The sequence below is a fragment of the Balaenoptera borealis genome, assembly GCF_965194805.1.
Source record: "Balaenoptera borealis genome assembly, chromosome: 12".
Taxonomy (NCBI): Eukaryota; Metazoa; Chordata; class Mammalia; order Artiodactyla; family Balaenopteridae; genus Balaenoptera; species Balaenoptera borealis.
Genome location: NC_138869.1, coordinates 70,818,834 through 70,836,781, shown reverse-complemented (window position 1 = coordinate 70,836,781; position 17,948 = coordinate 70,818,834). Strand labels below are relative to the sequence as shown.

Genomic DNA, 17,948 nt, shown 5'->3' with positions numbered 1-17,948 from the left:
GCTTTCTCTAGTTGTGGCAAGCGGGGGCCACTCTTCATCGCAGCGCGCGGGCCTCTCACTATCACGGCCTCTCTTGTTGCGGAGCACAGGCTCCAGACGCGCAGGCTCAGCAGTTGTGGCTCACGGGCCTAGTTGCTCCACGGCACGTGGGATCCTCCCAGACCAGGGCTCGAACCCGTGTCCCCTGCATTGGCAGGCAGATTCTCAACCACTGCGCCACCAGGGAAGCCCGGCTTTTTTTTTTTTAATTTATTTTATTGAAGTATAGTTGATTTACAGTGTTGTGTTAATTACTGTTGTACAGCAAAGTAATTCAGTTATACGTATAAATATGTTCTTTTTCATATTCTTTTCCATTATGGTTTATCAGAGGATATTGAGTATAGTCCCCAGTGCTATACAGTAGGACCGTAGTTTATCCATTCTATATATAATAGTTTGCACCTGCTAATCCTAAACTCCCAGCCCATCCCTCTCCCACCCACTCCTGCTTGACAACCACAAGTCTATTCTTTATGTCTAAAACTGGGACCTTTAGTCAGTAAAACTGGTGTGTGTGTTTTGGCACGAGGCTGGGAAAAAATTAGACTGAGAATGTCATTAAAAGGCAATATTTAACGTGAGGGGCTTGTGGTTGCCAGGCCATTTTTGCCTTTCTCTGACAGAGGCTTTTTTCAGTTGTCTGATGTTCATTGATTGACATCATGTATAAAAAGCATAGCATTAGTAAAACATGGGCAGTTTGAGAAAGCCAAGACAATGCAGGGATCAGAAGGAAACTTAAAAACTATAATCATATCCTGAAGAGAAAAGAAGGCATAGGAGTCTGTCGAAAAAGAATGTTCAAGAGAGAAAAAAAAAAGTATGGGAAACTAAAATACGGTAGAAATTTAAAGGATAATACAAGTTAGGAAGATAAATCTGGAAAGTAGAATGAAAAACTTAAAGATGCATAAATAAGAGAAAATATAAGAAGATTAATGAAGTAGACCAGTAGATCCAGAATCTGGAGGGGGAAAAGTTCCAGAGAGAGTAGACAATATGAAGAAGATTGAATTTTCAGTGAATTACAGGAAATTTTCTCAACTGAATGAATCTCTATTTTGCAAGTACATAGACAGTACTTAGCAAGATGGATTTTTTTAAAAGCCACTCTGGAAATTTCAGAACATGGGGATTAAAGAGAAGGTCCTTCAAAACAAAAAACAAACAAAAAACACCTTCCAGGGAGAAAAACAAGCCCTATTTCAAAGCTCAGAAGACATTGATGGACTTGTCAACAGCACCACTGAAAGCTAGAACGCAACAGAGCAGTGTATTTTATACCCAGACTGGCAGTCAAGGATGAGAATAAAATAAAATAAAGATAGGAGAGATCTTAATAAATTTACCTCCCATGCACTCATTCTCCAGAAGTTACTGATAAATGTGCACTATGAAAATGGAGTAAATCAAGATAGAGGAAGACTGTGGGATTGAGGACACAGGACATCCAACACACACAGAGATGACAGAACATTTAAGACATTATGTATATACTTAAAATTAATAAATATAAATTAAGTGTATTTTTTAATGAAATTTAAAAGTTAAAAATTGGATCTTTTCCCCTTTTGTTGATCAATTTCTCTTATTGATTTAGAATGAGACAGGATTTTCTTCTGTACCAGCCATGGTCAGGATAGAGACTTGTATTTTACATTGAGACCTGGAACTTATAATTCCTTTTTGAATCCTTGAACTGGGAATGATACTTAATAATGTTCGGTTTTATAACTAAAAACAACTTCACAAATACATATTCTTCCAAAAATGTTGCGAATCTTTAAAAAATAAATTTTTAACTTGACTACTCCCATGATACTTGTGGAATTGTAATATTCCAGCATTTTCATGTCTGTTTTTTGCTACTTATATTTCACTACTTTTCAAAAATTTCTCAATTGTAGTTCTTAAAATGAAATTTTAATTGCAAAAGGCAACAAGTTTGAAATCAGAGAATTTGTTTTAGAAACATGTCTTAATCATAAATTTGGAAATGTTCATTCAGACTCATTATTTTTCCACTTAGGAAAGTAAGCCAGGTAGTTCCATACTGAATAAATTTCCCAAGGACATGTTTTCACTGAGAATGAACACATTGAATCCTGCAGTTTTATAACTACTTTTGTATCCTCTGGGGGACAAAAAAGTACCAAGAATTGAGGCAGGTTGGAATGGCCACCAAAAATCTAAATCTAGTCATGCTTGCCAAGGTATTTCTTAGGTCTCAACAGCCCATGTAACTGATTCTGCTATTATAATTTTCTGTTAAATTGAATCTTTTGAAAAAACAATCTGATGAAACAGGTTTGAAAACACAAATAAAATACTGGAAAATGGGAATTAAAATTCCTTTTCCTACAACTACTGAAAAGAGTGCTATGGACACTGTTTCTTTTGCTTAAAGCTTTACGAAGCAGGCAGCTAATAAGTGTCAGAGCCTGAATGCAAATCCAAGTCTTTCTGCCTCCTGAACTACTACTCAGTGCTCAAAAATTTTGATATGACTAATTGACAGCATGTAGAGAAAGGAATCAATTTGGAAGTGTTTAATACATTATAAAATGAGATACCATTTTTACCTGTTAAATAAGCTAAGTTTTCTGAACTTAGTAATACTTAAATACTGGAAGCCCATATGTAGCTGGAGGTGTAATTCACTACAACCCTATCAGAAAAGTCATACTATGTAATAATCCTAAAAACTGTTCATGGCCACAGACTGGAAGGAAATAGTCCAAAGTGTTAATATGTTCAGAGTAGAGATCTAACAAAATAATTATTTTCCAAATTTCCTACATTTAACTTTTTTTTTTTTTAATTTATTTTTGGCTGTAGTGGGTCTTCACTGCTGTGCGCAGGCTTCTCCTTGTGGTGGCTTCTTTTGTTGCAGAGCATGGGCTCTAGGTGCATGGGCTTCAGTAGTTGTGGCACACGGCCTCAGTAGTTGTGGTATGCGGGCACTAGAGCGCACGGGCTTCAGTAGTTGCAGTGCATGGGCTCGTGGCACATGGCATGTGGGCTCTAGGGTGCAGGCTTCAGTAGTTGTGGCGAACAGGCTTAGTTGCTTCGCGGCATGTGGGATCTTCCCAGACCAGGGATCAAACCCGTGTCCCCTGCATTGGCAGGCGGATTCTTAACCACTGCACCACCAGGGAAGTCCTAACATGTTATTTTTATAAATAGGGGAAATGTTTCTATCTTTATCTGGTAGTTTAACTTTAGGGAAATAATTCTAAATACAGAATAAAGATTATCTAAAAATACTCAACAGCTTTATTTTTTAGTAGTGAAAAATTAGAAACAAATGTCCAGCTGAGCAGAATGTACCAGAGTAAATAGTGATACTTCTATGGGAAATATGTAAGACTTAAGAGATTGCATAGGTATGAGGGGGAAAGTTTACAGTATAATAGGCAAAGCCGGATACAGATTTGTTTATCAAGTATGTGATTACCGATATATATTTTTATAAAAATACAGCAGATTACTGGAAGAAGGTCTAGTAGTTTTATCAGCAATTTTGTTTGGACATTGAGATTCAAGTAATTTTTTCCCTTTGTACTTTTATATATTTTCCAGATTTTATTTAGTCATGTACTGACTTTTTAAGGCTAATATTTTCCTAACATGAGGTAAAGTGATAGGTAATGTTTTCCTAGGCTGCCACTACATAACATTCTGTTTGTAGTATCTGTTAATTGGTCCTGTTTTCTTCTGTCCATATGGAATGAACATGTTTGTATTATTTCTTAGATCTGAAACTCAGCACCGAGGCTCTGCTCCCCACTCTGAGAGTGATCTCCCAGAGCAGGAAGAGGAGATTCTGGGATCTGATGATGATGAGCAGGAAGATCCCAATGATTATTGTAAAGGTAAGATTTTCTGTGAGGAGATACTAAGTAAGATGTGATCCATGTATATGCAGTTTTTCATTTGAATATTTGGTTTATCAGCGTAAACAGTATTAATGCTTTCTGCTTATTGCATCCTTTTCTCTAAGTATAGGAATTAGTATTTCCTTTTACTTTGACTTAATTAAAGCTTAGTTTAAATTAAATTTGTTTCTACTCCTTAAAAACGATAGTGCATATTTACCTTAGAAAATTTCAGAAATATGTTAAACAAAAAGAAAACAAAAGCCGTCTATAATGCTGTCACCCAGAAGTAACCAGTGGTAAGATTTGGTATGTAGACTTTTGAAAAACACCTTTCACTACTCTTTTCTCAAAGTGATGATTGCTAAGATACATTAAACTGGAATTATAGATACTTAAACTGTGTCATAAGGTTGCCTATTATCTTTTCTGTTTCTTTTATGAAACTTTCCAGGATTCTTGGGTAGGATATTATAACAGAATATCTCTTAACCATTGAGGAGAACCTGGTTCTTCTCAGTAGGCAGAGATGCATGTTTAAATCCCTTGATTCCTGCCACTGTTGGCAGTCTTTTCAGGCCTTCCTGGTTTTTATGTTTTAGAAAAGCAATTTCTTTTTTTAAAGTTAAATAAATGGAATTCATTAATCTCTCTCCTAAAAAAACATCCTGAGACTACAACTATAAATAGATTTATATGTTTAGATAAATCTTGGATTACTGAGGGGCAAGAATGTTGTGAAACATAACCTTATTTTTGTTTGAGGATGACTTATTTTTTTAAGTAATCATTGGTTGTTCCACAAAGCATCACTTGCTCACTCTAAATCATTACTCTTATTCTTTAAGATATTTTTTGTAACATGAGCTTAATAATACTGTGTTGCTGACTTGACTTAACATTTTCTTTTGTTGAATTGGTTGCGTTAGAAGAAACCATTTTTATTTGCTAAAAGGTGTATAGATGTTGAAAAATGTGTTGTGAGATACCTTTTCCTACTACTTAACTGACTATTTCCCCCCTGTTTCTTCCAGGAGGTTATCATCTTGTGAAAATCGGAGATCTATTTAATGGGAGATATCATGTGATCCGAAAGTTGGGCTGGGGACACTTTTCAACAGTGTGGTTATCATGGGATATTCAGTAAGTTTTAGTGATCCTGCAAGAGAATTAGGTGATTCCTAAATGTTTGTGTCTGATTTTCCACTTTTAGTCTAAGCTCTAGACTGATTTCTTGATAAGAATCTTATTACTGAGAATCTTGATGTTCTTGGGCAAATGACTTTCCTCAGATGAAGAGTCAGCTTAGAGGAGACACAAGATTGATTAAATTAGTATCAGTAAGGCGCTTGAAACTCCCAAATTCAAAACATTACAAATACCCAAAGAAAGTGTAGTATGTAAGTTCATAGTTTTTCTCATTGGAGTAGAGCTAAATTTTTAGATGATGCCCTAGACCAACCTTTGTGAAATTACTTATTTTCTTGTATTTTGTTTTGATAACAGATTTGTTTAACCATACAGTATAAAACTTCTCTACATAAAAATCACAGGCAATTAACATTGGATGTTTACCTAAAAGTATACCATCTATCTTTGGTGAGACAGCAGTTGCTATCTATGTGCTTAATTTTTTTATCAGTTTTTCACCCAAGTATTTCTTCTGGCTTCTTAGAGGAAAGTATTATAGCTTTTAACCTTTTAGGTTTTGCTATACAGATATACAGAATACTTCTGATTTGGTGGAGCTTTCCCCCTTATTTATCCCCACTTCATGGTTTTACTTGGATTCACGGAGCATTCAGAAAGTAGATTTTAACTTAGAGGAAATGTTTGGTGACTGACATTACCCAGGAACAGATTTTCTTCTTCTCATAAGTTAAATTTGGCCAGTTAGTGCTATTAACAGGTACAGGTGATCCCATAGTAGTAGTTCGTGTTTGAGTACAGGGAATATGAAGTCAATATTTGTACTTCTGTCACTGTCTCCCAGTTATAGTTAAATCTTAGCTTCCTAACATAAAGGTAGAGCATTTAGTCTTAATCGCCTGTTTGTTTCTTAGGGGGAAGAAGTTTGTGGCAATGAAAGTAGTTAAAAGTGCTGAACATTATACCGAAACAGCACTAGATGAAATCCGGTTGCTGAAATCAGTAAGTATTAGATTGTATGTGTGAGCTGCAAAGCATTATAAATAAATGAAGTTTTATTCAGTTAAGATATACCAAGTGTATACTCTTTGGCATGGCTAATTTTTACTGTAAAGTTCTAGTATCCTTAAAGAGGTAGAGGAAGACAATATTTACACATCCTGTGTATGGGGTAGGGAACTGGTGGAATATGCTGCGATGGGAATTTTCCCTACATATACAATGGAAAAAAACCTTGCAAATAAACAAAAATGTTTATTGAGTATGTTTCATGTGCCAGATAGCACAAAGAATGTTTTTCTTTCCTGCTATGGTTAAAAGAAAAGTTGTGTGAATAAATATATAATATCTATTTTGTTTTAAAATCTTATACAGATATATAAAAATAAGCACTATATTTACTAATTTCCTTTATTACCTGGAAACTTAGGTAAATATTATCAAAAGCTTATTTTCAGTTTTGTTACAAATTAGTAAGTGTCAGTGTAGTAGAAGGAGCTTAAACTCAGAGTTAGAAAACATGAGTTTTAGGGCCAGCTCTATCCGAATATATCCTTCAACTCATCGTTTTATTTCTTCTGAGCCTTAGGTTTTTCATTCGTAAAGTAAGGAAGCTAGACCAGGAGAGCTCCGAGGAAGTACTTTTCAAAGTGCCAGTCTGTGATAAGATAAGGAGCTCATGCCCCAAAGTAAATCAGTGTACTGCTTCCTTCCCTCAAAGTTTTTCTATGAAAAAAAATGAAGGCTGAATAAACAGTATGGTTAGTGCAATGGTTGATTGCATCCTGCAAAAGCTCCTGAATTCCTCCTGGCCTGGTAACTAGCAGTTAATTTGGGAGTAGCAAAATGGTATAATTAAACAATAGTCTTTGTTGATTGTGTTTTCTTTTGTGAACTGCTTATATTAAGTTCTTTGTCTGTTTGAGCTATTAAAATTTTATGTTTGTCTCATAGATTTGTATGAGCTCTTTCTTGGAGTAATCCTTTGTTATATTTGCTGCAGATATCCCCTCCCCCACCACCATTTGGTTTATTTCTATGGTTTCCCTTTTGCTAAGCATTGTTTCTTCCCTGTTGTAGGTTCGCAATTCAGATCCTAATGATCCAAATAGAGAAATGGTTGTTCAACTACTAGATGACTTTAAAATATCAGGAGTTAATGGAACACGTATCCTTTTTAAAACCTATTTGAAAACAAATCATGAAATAACTTTATCCCAAAGAAAGGAACGAGATTTGTACAGGTAACATTGGTCTCTTCTCTCAAAACAAACTATAATCAAATTACTTTATTTTATTGTAAACTTTTGAACACAGATATGAATCAGGTCTCTCTTTGTATGTTGTGATTTTTTAGGCTATTGGCTTTACACTTTTTTCCTTTTTTCAGGCAAATTAAAACCAAACGCAAAAGAAACTTTTTAAAAAAAGAACCTTGTGCTAGTAAGTAGTTTCTATGATTTTTATCAATTAGCACAGAAATTTTAATGGAGTTAATGAGAAATACTGGGTAAAGGACTTCCCTGGTGGTCCAGTGGTTAAGAATCTGCCTGCCAATGTAGGGGACATGGGTTCGATCCCTGGTCCAGGAAGATCCGCAGAGCAACTAAGCCCGTGCGCCACAACTACTGAGCCTGTGCCCTAGAGCCTGCGAGCTGCAACTACTGAAGCCCGCGCACTCTAGGGCCCGTGCTCCACAACAAGAGAAGCCACCGCAGTGAGAAGCCCCCGCACCTCAACGAAGAGTAGCCCCACCTCGCCGCAACTAGAGAAAGCCCACGCGCAGCAATGGAGACCCAGTGCAGCCAAAAATAAATAAATTAATTAATTAAAATTTAAAAGAAAGAAAGAAATACTGGGTAAACAAGAATTTAATGCATTTTATCTCAGTATTTAAGAGGCTGTACATGTATGCTTAAAATCTAAACAGGTGTAATTGTTCACATTCTGTCATAATGGAAAAACTGACTTGTTTTATGTTTTGATCCAGAATTTTAGAATTTTAAAGTTGGAAGGAATGTTAGCTGTTTTTTTCCCCACAGGTTAATATCAGAGTGACATGCACCGAAGTAATTGAAAGGTTGTTGCAACAGCTATGCTTGTAAAGGCCTATCACATTTTTCAGAATGAAAGATGAAGAAGAATCTCACTTGGATTGGAGAGTCTGAAACCTGTTTATAAACTATTTTAAAATGTATAAGGAAAGACATTGCATATATCATTCTACTTTCCCTGCATGTTTAGCTTCTCTTAGCACACATTTTTAATTGCCAGTGATGATCTTTTTTTAAGGAGATGGGCTACATAGGGCCCATCTCTAATCATGTGGACTATGGTTAGAGATTTGAACAGAGAAGCAAGGAGAGAGGATGAGAAAGGAGAGAGAACAGGTGATAACATAAAGATTTTATCTATCATTCTGAAGTTAGTTTTCAGTTACTTCCTTGGAGAAATATAAATCAAATCCCCCCCTTCCCCAAATCGCTAAGGAAACTGGTACAAGAAGCATTCCATATGAATCATCATTTTACGTCTGTTGTGGTCATTTCATAGATGGCTTACTCTGTGTGTGTGTGTGGTATGCATGTTTTCAGAGAATTAAGAGGAAGGCTAACCATGAAATAAAACCATACAGGATGTCATGATTGCCATTAGGTTATGTTTCCCTATTTCTTCATCTTGTACTGTTTCTCACTGTGCCACATTTTCCTATTAATTTGGGAATATTGTAGTAAAACTGTAGAAATATTCTAAATAGTCTCCTCAGTAATGCTGAGTACCTTTATTTGACCCTAAGCAAGAAGGCTTTGTTTTTAACTATTGAAATATCTTATTAGATTTGAATTTCAAGTTCTAAGATATTTTCCAGACACTACCAGATGGTTTCTCTGTAGTTTCTATCCACTGAGTTCCTTTTTTATTCATTTCTGTCTTTATCCATAGCCATTTCTCTTTGCCCTTCCTCTTACTTGTCTCCCAGCTATCTTGGCTACTGCATTATTTGCTGCTTCTAGAGATTAGAAAGGATAAAACGCAGAGTACTGAGTTAAGGTTTAATGGATTATGTCATTCTCCTGCCCCTCATCTCTTTTCACAACACAGGTACACCTGCATGGAGCTATATATCTGTATTTTTCATTGTATCTGGGCATACTGCCTTTTCTCTGGAGCACTGTCCTTTCTCATATTGAAGTATCACAGGACTCTGAACTAGAAAGTTAATATAGACTTCAGTATAAATGGGTTCATTCTACTTCCATGAGTGGTGAGGGGAGAAGAGTGATTAAGAAGGGACAGCTGATTTTATATAATATTGACATTAGTAAGTGTCATTTTTGGCCACCTATGTGACCTACTATGTTTTAGGAAACCTTTTTTTTTTAGTATGTGTTTTACCTCTTTTGCTAGCTTTTCTTATAAGGCACTCTAAATGTGGCTCTTAATTAGTTTTCAGCCTTTTTTTTTTTTTTCCTTTACAACATCTCCCACAAAATTTTTTTTCACATATTCTTTTGATATTTTACCCAATTCTTGTTTTTTAAGCTACTGAATGTTTGGTCATTTTTATATCACTGCTTACAAATTAAAATAACATTGTTGTCAAATTGTAATCTCTCAACAAATGAAAGTTAATATTGAAGCTAGGAACATGAAAATAACTTAAAAATTCTGTTTTCTGGTTTGTTTAATCAGTCTGCATTCTAAAATACCTTATTTTGATATATTTCATATATACAGAAGTAGAATAGTTTGATGAATCCTCATAGATCCATTACCCATTTCAGAAGTTATCAACTCACAATCTTGTTTTGTCTGTATCTCCTGATAATTTTGTGACCAATCTTAAAGATATGTTTTCATCTGTAATTATTTTAGCATGTCTCTCCAAAAGACAAAGACTTAAAATATAACCCCAACACAGTTATTATTCCTAAAACATTGGGGACCAGTTTCTTAAGTCCTTTTTTCTAGTCAGTGTTTCAGTCTCTCCAAATGTCTCATACTTTTTTTTTCTTTTAGTTTTTTAATTCTTAATTTCAGTCAGGAGCCACAAGGTTTTTGACAGTTCCTTTATGATTTGGCACATCAAAATGTTCCAGGCTCATTTTGTGCATTTCTTGTCCCAAACCTGGGGTCAGCCATTTCTTTAAAAAGCCCTAATTCCTATGAGTTGGGAAATGAGAACAGAATCTAAGCGCTAGGTATACACTTTGCTACTGGGTTGATTATTGCCATCACTTTTATGATTTCTTGATCCATTGCAAAGAGCAAATACCTTCCTTCCCTTCCCCCCCTTCCTTTTTTTGGGTCACTTGAAGTTGCCGGTGCAGCTTACTTTTGTGGGTGGGTGGGTTTATTTGTTGGTTTGTATTATTTTTTCTTTGTGTAGTTCATTTTGGATACTTTCTATTGCTATACCTTCGAGTTCACTAATCTCATTCTGCAGTGCTTAATCTGCCATTTATCCCATCCAGGGTCTTTTTCTGCTTTTCATCTCAGAAGTTCAATTTGGGTCTCTTTTTTTTTTTCTTCCAGTCTTATTGAAGTATAATTGACATACAGCAGTGTATAAGTATAAGGACTACAGCATAATGATTTGACTTACATACATCATTAAATGATTATCACACAGTAATTCATCTCGTAAAATAACAAAATTAAATAGAAAAAAATATATTTTTCTTTGTGGTGAGAACTTTTAGACTTTACTCCCAGTAACTTACATATATAACATATAGCATTGTTAATTATATTTATTGTATTGTACATTATATCCCTAGTACTTATCTTGTAACTGGAAATTTATACCTTTTGACTGCCTTCATCCAGTTTCCCCTCCCCTAACCACCACCTCTGGTAACCACAGATTTGATCTTTTTCTTTTGAGTTTGTTTGTTTATTTTTGAAGTATAATTGACCTATAACACTATGTTAGTTCTGGTGCACAATGTGGTGATTTGATATTTCTATACATTTCAAAATGATCACCGTGATAAGTCTACTTAGTTTATGTTACCATACAAAGATATTATGTAGTTATTGACTATATTCCCCACACTGTACATTTCACACCCATGACTCACTTATTTTGCAACTGGAGGTTTGTACTACTTAATCTCTCTCACCTTTTCTTTCCTCCTTCCACCTTACTCCCCTCTGGCAACCACCTGTTTGTTCTCTGTATCTGTAACTTTCTGTTATGTTTGTTCATTTGTTTTGTCTTTTATATTCCACATTATTAAGTGAAATCGTACAGTGTTTGTCTTTCTCTGTCTCACTCATCTCCCTATCCATGTCACAAATGGCGAGGTTTCATTCTTTTTTATGGCTGAGTCACATTCCATTAATACATATACACCACATCATCTTTGCGTCTCTCTTTTTTTCTATATATATCTTCTGTATCTCTTTTCAACATATGGAATACTACTATAACTGTTTAATTTCCTTGTCTGCTAATTCTAACATCTGGGTCAGTTCTGGGTCAATTTCAAATGGTTGATTTATTACTGTATCTAATTTTCAGATACATTTTCCTGCACCTTTGTTGCCTGGTAGTCTTTGATTGAGACACTGTGATTTTTACCTTGTTGGCTGCTGGATATGTTGTATAGCTATAAATCTTGAGCTTTGTTCTGGGATGCAGTTGTTACTTGGAAGCAGTTTGGTCCTTTTCTGATTTTACTTTTATGATTTGTTAGATGGCTCCAGAGCAGTGTTCAGTCTAGGGCTAATCATTCCTTCTACTGAGGCAAGGTCTTCTGAATAATCTATCCAATGCCCCATGACTATGAATTTTTCTAGTTTTTTTTCTTAATTGAGATATAATTGACATATAACATTGTATTAGTTTTGGGTGTACAACATAATGATTTGATAGATGTATACATTGCAAAATGAGTACCATAGTAAGTTTAGTTAACATCCATCACCACACATACTTACAGTTTTTTTCTTGTGATGAGAACTTTAAGATTTACTGTCTTAGCAACTCTCAAATACACAATATAGTATTATTAACAATAGTCACCATGCTGTACATTACACACCCAGGACTTACTCATCTTTTTTTTTTTTTTTAATAAATTCATTTATCTATTTATTTTTGGCTGCATTGGGTCTTTGTTGCTGCATGCGGGTTTTCTCTAGTTGTGGCGAGGTGGGGCTACTCTTCGTTGTGGTGCGCGGGCTTCTCCTTGCGGTGGCTTCTCTTATTGGAGAGCACGGGCTCTAGGCGCCTGGGGCTCAGTAGTTGTGGCTCACGGGCTCCAGAGCACAGGCTCAGTAGTTGTGGTGCACGGGCTTAGTTGCTCCGCAGCATGTGGGATCTTCCTGGACCAGGCCTCGAACCCGTGTCCCCTGCATTGGCAGGCGGGTTCTTAACCACTGTGCCCCCAGGGAAGTCCCAGACTTACTCATCTTATAACTGGAAGTTTGCACCTTCTGACCACCGTCACCCATTTCCCCCACCCCCCACCTTTGGCAACCACTAGTCTGTTTTCTGTATCTATGAGTTTGTTGTTTTGTTTTGTTTTTAGATTCCACATATAAGTAAGATCATACGGTATTTGTCTTTCTCTATTTTATTTCACTTAGCATAACACCCTCAAGGTCCATCCATGTTATCACAAATGGCAAGATTTCCTTCTTCTTATGGCTAAATAATATTCCATTGTGTATGTAGACCATATTTTCTTTATCCATTCATCCATCAGTGGACACTAGGGTTGCTTCCATGTCTTGGTTATTGTAAATAATGCTGCAGTGAACATGGGGGTGCACATCTTTTTAAGTTAGTGATTTTGTTTTCTTCGGATAAATACCCAAAAGTGGAATTGCTGGAATGTATGGTAGTTCTCTTTTTAGTTTTTTTGAGGAACCTCCGTACTGTTTTCCGTAGTGGCTGTACCAGTTTACATTCCCACCAACAGTGCACAAGGGCTCCTTTTTCTCCACATACTCACCAACACTTGTTATCGCTTGTCTTTTTTATAATAGCCATTCTAACAGCTGTGAGGTGGTATATCATTGTGGTTTTGATTTGCATTTCCCTGATGATTAGTGATGTTGAACACCTTTTCATGTACCTGTTGGCCATCTGTATGTCTTCTCTGGAAAAATACATGTTCAGATTCTTTGTTCATTTTTTAATCAGATTGGGTTTTTTTCCCCCCTATTGAGTTATATGAGTTCTTTATATATTTTTGATATTAACCCCTTATCAGATCTTTGATTTGCAAATATTTTTTCCCATTCCATAGGTTGCCTTTTCATTTTCATTTTGTTTCCTTTGCTCTGCAGAAGATTTTTAGTTTGATGTAGTCCACTTGTTCATTTTTGCTTTTGTTGACTTTGTTTTTGGTGTCAGATCCAAAATACCATCGCCAAGACCAATGTCAAGGAGCTTACCACCTGTGTTTTCTTCTAGGAGTTTTATGGTGTCAGGTCTTATGTTCAAGTCGTTAATCCATTTTGAGTTGATTTTGGGGTCTAGTGTAAGATAATGGTCCAGTTTCATTCTTTTGCATGTAGCTGTTCAGTTTTCCCCCCATGATTTATTGAAATTACTGTCCCCATTGTAAGTTCTTGGCTACTTTGTTGTAAATTAATTGACCATATATGTGTGGATTTATTTCTGGCCTATGACTATAACTGAATTTTTCTAGTCCTTTTCATGAGACCAGATACTGTTGGAGCCCTGTGAGAATGCTGGGCACTATTCCCTCTAATCCTTTCAGATGATTTTTTTCCCCTCTAGTAGTTTCCTCATATACCTATGCTGATTACTACTCTACTGAATACTTGAGGGGGATCCCTTTGCACATCTCCAGGGTTCTCTTTCTCTGCAGCTCTCTCCTCGCTAGGATTGTTCTGTGAACCATAGCTGCTGCCTTGATCTCCCAGGACTCTCAGCTCCGTCTGTTTAACTCAAGGGGTTTGCTTGGAGAGTCTCAAGACAGTAAGAAGACAGTGATCTCTCAGGGATCACTGCCTTCTTTGCCTGATGTCCAGGGTCTTTAAATCTGTTGTTTTATGTATTTTGTCTGATTTTTTTGTTGTCGCTTAAAGCAAGAGGGTTAAGCCAGTCCCTGTTACTCCATCTTGACTGAAGCAGAAGTTCCTAGATGTATGTTTAACTCTTAAGAAATTACCAACCAGTTTTCCAAAGTGGTTGTACCATTTTATACTTCTGTTAGCATAATATGGGAGTTCTAATTGCTCCATATGCTCATCTACATTTGGTCATGTTAGTCTTTTTATTTTAGTTATTCTTTTGAGTTTGAAATAGTATCATCCTGTAATTTTGATTTGTATTTTCTGAGGTAGTCATGTGCCTTTTTAAATCTTCTTTAATTAAGAACGGTTCCTTTCATGGCATTCACTACCCCCCCGCCCCACCGGCCAGAGAATCCAGGCCAGTTGTATTGTTCCTTAATTTGGATTTGTCTGATTATTTCCTCATGATTAAGTTCATTAATCATTTTTGTCAAGTATGCTACATGGATGATGTTTTATTTTTCTCAGTGTATTATTATATCAGAGGGCACATAATGTGAATTTGTGCTTATCATTGGTGATGATATGTTTGATTACATGGTTAAGGCAGTGTCTGCTCGATTTCCCTGTTTAAAAGTATCTTTTTCCTTTTGTAATTAATAAGCAACCTATGGGGTGATAGTGTGACACTGTGAGAATTCTTTTTCCCCTAGAAGTCTTCACTTAGTAGTTTTAGTATTCATTGATTCTTATCTGAATCAGTTCAGTTATTACTATAGTGATGGTAAAATGGTAAGTTTTTATTTCTGTCATACTTTATGTATGTATTAGTTGACTTTTTCTCTGAAGAAGACATTTTCCTCCCCCGAACACACACTTATTTTAGTATCCCGTTTGGATTCATTCTGTTTTTCATTTATAAGCTGATTCATAACTTCACTCTTTAAAATGTTCTCAACTTTGGCCAGTGGCTTCTTTTTTTTTTTAAATAGATTTATTTTATTTACTTATTTATTTATTTATTTATTTATTGGTTGCGTTGGGTCTTCGTTGCTGTGCACAGGCTTTCTCTAGTTGCAGCGAGCAGGGGCTACTCTTCGCTGAGGTGCGCTGGCTCCTCATTGCGGTGGCTTCTCTTGTTGTGGAGCACGGGCTCTAGGCGCACAGGCTTCAGTAGTTGTGTCACGTGGGCTTCCGTAGTTGTGGCTTGTGGGCTCTAGAGCACAGGCTCAGTAGTTGTGGTGCACGGGCCCAGTTGCTTTGCGGCATGTGGGATCTTCCCGGACCAGGGCTCGAACCCATGTCCCCTGCATTGGCAGGCGGATTCTTAACCAGCCAGTGGCTTCTTCAAGCTGGTTCCTGTTTCCTCCTGACGTGTTCCCTTACTGTTGGCACAGCAAGGTATTCCAGGTTTTCCCTGGAATTGGCCATTTCTTTAAGGAGTCCAGGTTTTCCTTTAGCAGAGAATCTTATTTAAAACAAAAGTCTGAGTGCTAGATCATTATTACATATGTATGTCTTGACTTTCCAATTTATGTGGAAGCTTCTAGAGGTCGAAAATACCAACATCTTCTGACTAAAATCCCTGCAGTGCCCTAGCCCTGGCACTACTAGGCCCAAAGAGTATTCCTGTTATGAGGCGTGATTAGGGTGTTCATACATAAGAGAACACATGGTGGCAGTAGAATCAAGATTAGTTTTGTAAAGTAAAGAGCGTAAAGCAAGTCAGTTTCCTATTTTTTTAAAATGTTGACATTTACATTTTTTAGCTCGTTTTGGTACATTGTCTTCTTTCGCTAAAGCCAAATTTATTTTTCCTTGCTTTGATACTATGAGAGTAGGCGTTGTTACCCTGGACATTAGTTTTGACATCAGGGAAGAGACTAATCAACACCTTAAGCCTATAGTGCTTTTACTAATTTTATGTATATGTTTCACTTTTATTTTTATCACTGAGTGTTTTAATGTGCATAGTTTTATTAATAAACCAGCACCCCAGAGTTTTCCATATTTGGGGTATTTTCTGTGACTAAAGCATTAATTAACCTTTAGAATTTCAGAATATTGACAGCTAGATTTTCTTTTTTAGTCAAGCTCTATAACTCTTTATACTGAAAGAATACAATAATAATTTCATTGAGGTGGAACACAGCTTGTCTTGCCCCCTTTCTTCTCTTCTGTCTCCCTTTTCCTCCTTAACAAACTCCTAGATATCTGCATGGTGTTTGAAGTTTTGGGGCATCATCTGCTCAAGTGGATCATCAAGTCCAATTATCAAGGGCTTCCTCTGCCGTGTGTCAAAAAAATTATTCAACAAGTATGTATCTTAATATTTTCTGTGTGGTGGGGTTTTTTTTTTAAGGTTATACTCCATTATAGTTATTATAAAATATCGGCTATATTCCTTGTGTTGTACAGTATATCCTTGTAGCTTATTTATTTTATACATAATAGTTTGTATGTGGTAATTTTTTTAGATTCTTAAAGTGTCAGGAGTTTCCTATTTCCAATAGCATTTTTATTTTTAAAACTAGGTTTTTTTAATTGCTGAAATTATTTATTCAGCCCCTAGGGTTTATTGTGTTTATTCTGTTTTTAAATGTTTTAGTGTAACCATTTTCCCCCAGGTTAATCGTCTGTAATAATTATTAGGTGGGGAGCTGAGTGTAATGCCTGATTTTAGAAATTTGGAGCCCTTATCCAGAAGTTCTGGTTGCAAAAATTGATTATATATTAATAGAAAATTGTCAAATTTACCATCTCTTTATATAACATTATTCATGAGCATTTTCTCATATTCTAAACAGCTTTCAATATATAGTGAAGAAGTTTGTCACCAGGAAAGTGGTAATACCTCAGAGGGCTAACAGTTTGTTTAGATAATGTGTTTTGTTGGACAGAGCTCCAAACTGGGAAGCAAGAGACCTCAGTTCTTCATCAACAAGGATATTTGAATTTAAAGATACCTAAATCTCTTTCATGACCTACATTTCAGTAGTTAAAGGACAATGTCAACCGTTTATTCTTCGTCTCTATAATGTATCAATAAATATCTCCAAATAGAATTAGCTTTGTAAAACTTGGAAGAACTTTTTATTGTAAATAAACTCTTGCCTTTGTTCATAGTTTACAGTTAATCTTTCTGGGGAAGTTTGTTGTGCTTTAAAAAAAATGCTTTTTCTGTAGAAAACTACCATATTTTTATTTTTTATTTTTTCAAAATGTTGTATTGTGATTTTTTCCCTCTCCAGAAAGACTTGTATTTTGTGTTTGCAAGTCTACTGCTCTATTCCCATTCAGGTGTTACAGGGTCTGGATTATTTACACACCAAGTGCCGTATCATCCACACTGACATTAAACCAGAAAACATCTTGTTGTCAGTGAATGAACAGTACATCCGGAAGCTGGCTGCAGAAGCAACAGAATGGCAGCGATCTGGAGCTCCTCCACCTTCTGGATCTGCAGGTATATTTTCTTTGGGGACTTCACTTTCATTAGAAGTTAAGAGAACTTCTTGTTTTTATTCCATTACCTGACAGTTAAGTAAAAGTAAAGCACCACTAATTCATTTAACAGTAAGATATAATAAGTACTTACATAAGAAATAGTTCCAGCCTTCAAAAGACTTTTTATACTCAGTATTATTCCCATAGGGGAAGAAGACTGTGCCTTTTAGGTCCAGATATGTTGTGTATTATAAAAGCTGATTCACGTTGTTGTTAAAATGTTTTCTCTTGTGATTTGATGGTCTTTTTTGATGTTCATACATGCTCACCTATGTGAATCAGTGATCCCTGTGCAGGGGCAAGATAACATTGCTAGTAAGAGCTTGGGTTTAAGCACTGGAGTGGACATAACCTATTTTGAATCCTTGGTTCATT

At 36.0% G+C, this 17,948-nt stretch overlaps 1 protein-coding gene across 5 annotated transcripts in view; it reads left to right on the top strand.

Annotated features, from left to right (window-relative positions):
- Positions 1-17,948, top strand: part of SRPK1 (SRSF protein kinase 1) — a 91,985-nt gene that overhangs the window by 50,192 nt on the left and 23,845 nt on the right. For all 5 annotated transcript variants that reach the window (XM_082346680.1, XM_082346681.1, XM_082346679.1 and 2 more), the window contains exons 3-8: positions 3,799-3,917; positions 4,955-5,063; positions 5,984-6,071; positions 7,149-7,236; positions 16,277-16,383; positions 17,367-17,532. In XM_082346680.1, coding sequence (XP_082202806.1) covers positions 3,799-3,917; positions 4,955-5,063; positions 5,984-6,071; positions 7,149-7,236; positions 16,277-16,383; positions 17,367-17,532 — 677 coding nt within the window. The remainder of the gene's footprint in view (positions 1-3,798; positions 3,918-4,954; positions 5,064-5,983; positions 6,072-7,148; positions 7,237-16,276; positions 16,384-17,366; positions 17,533-17,948) is intronic.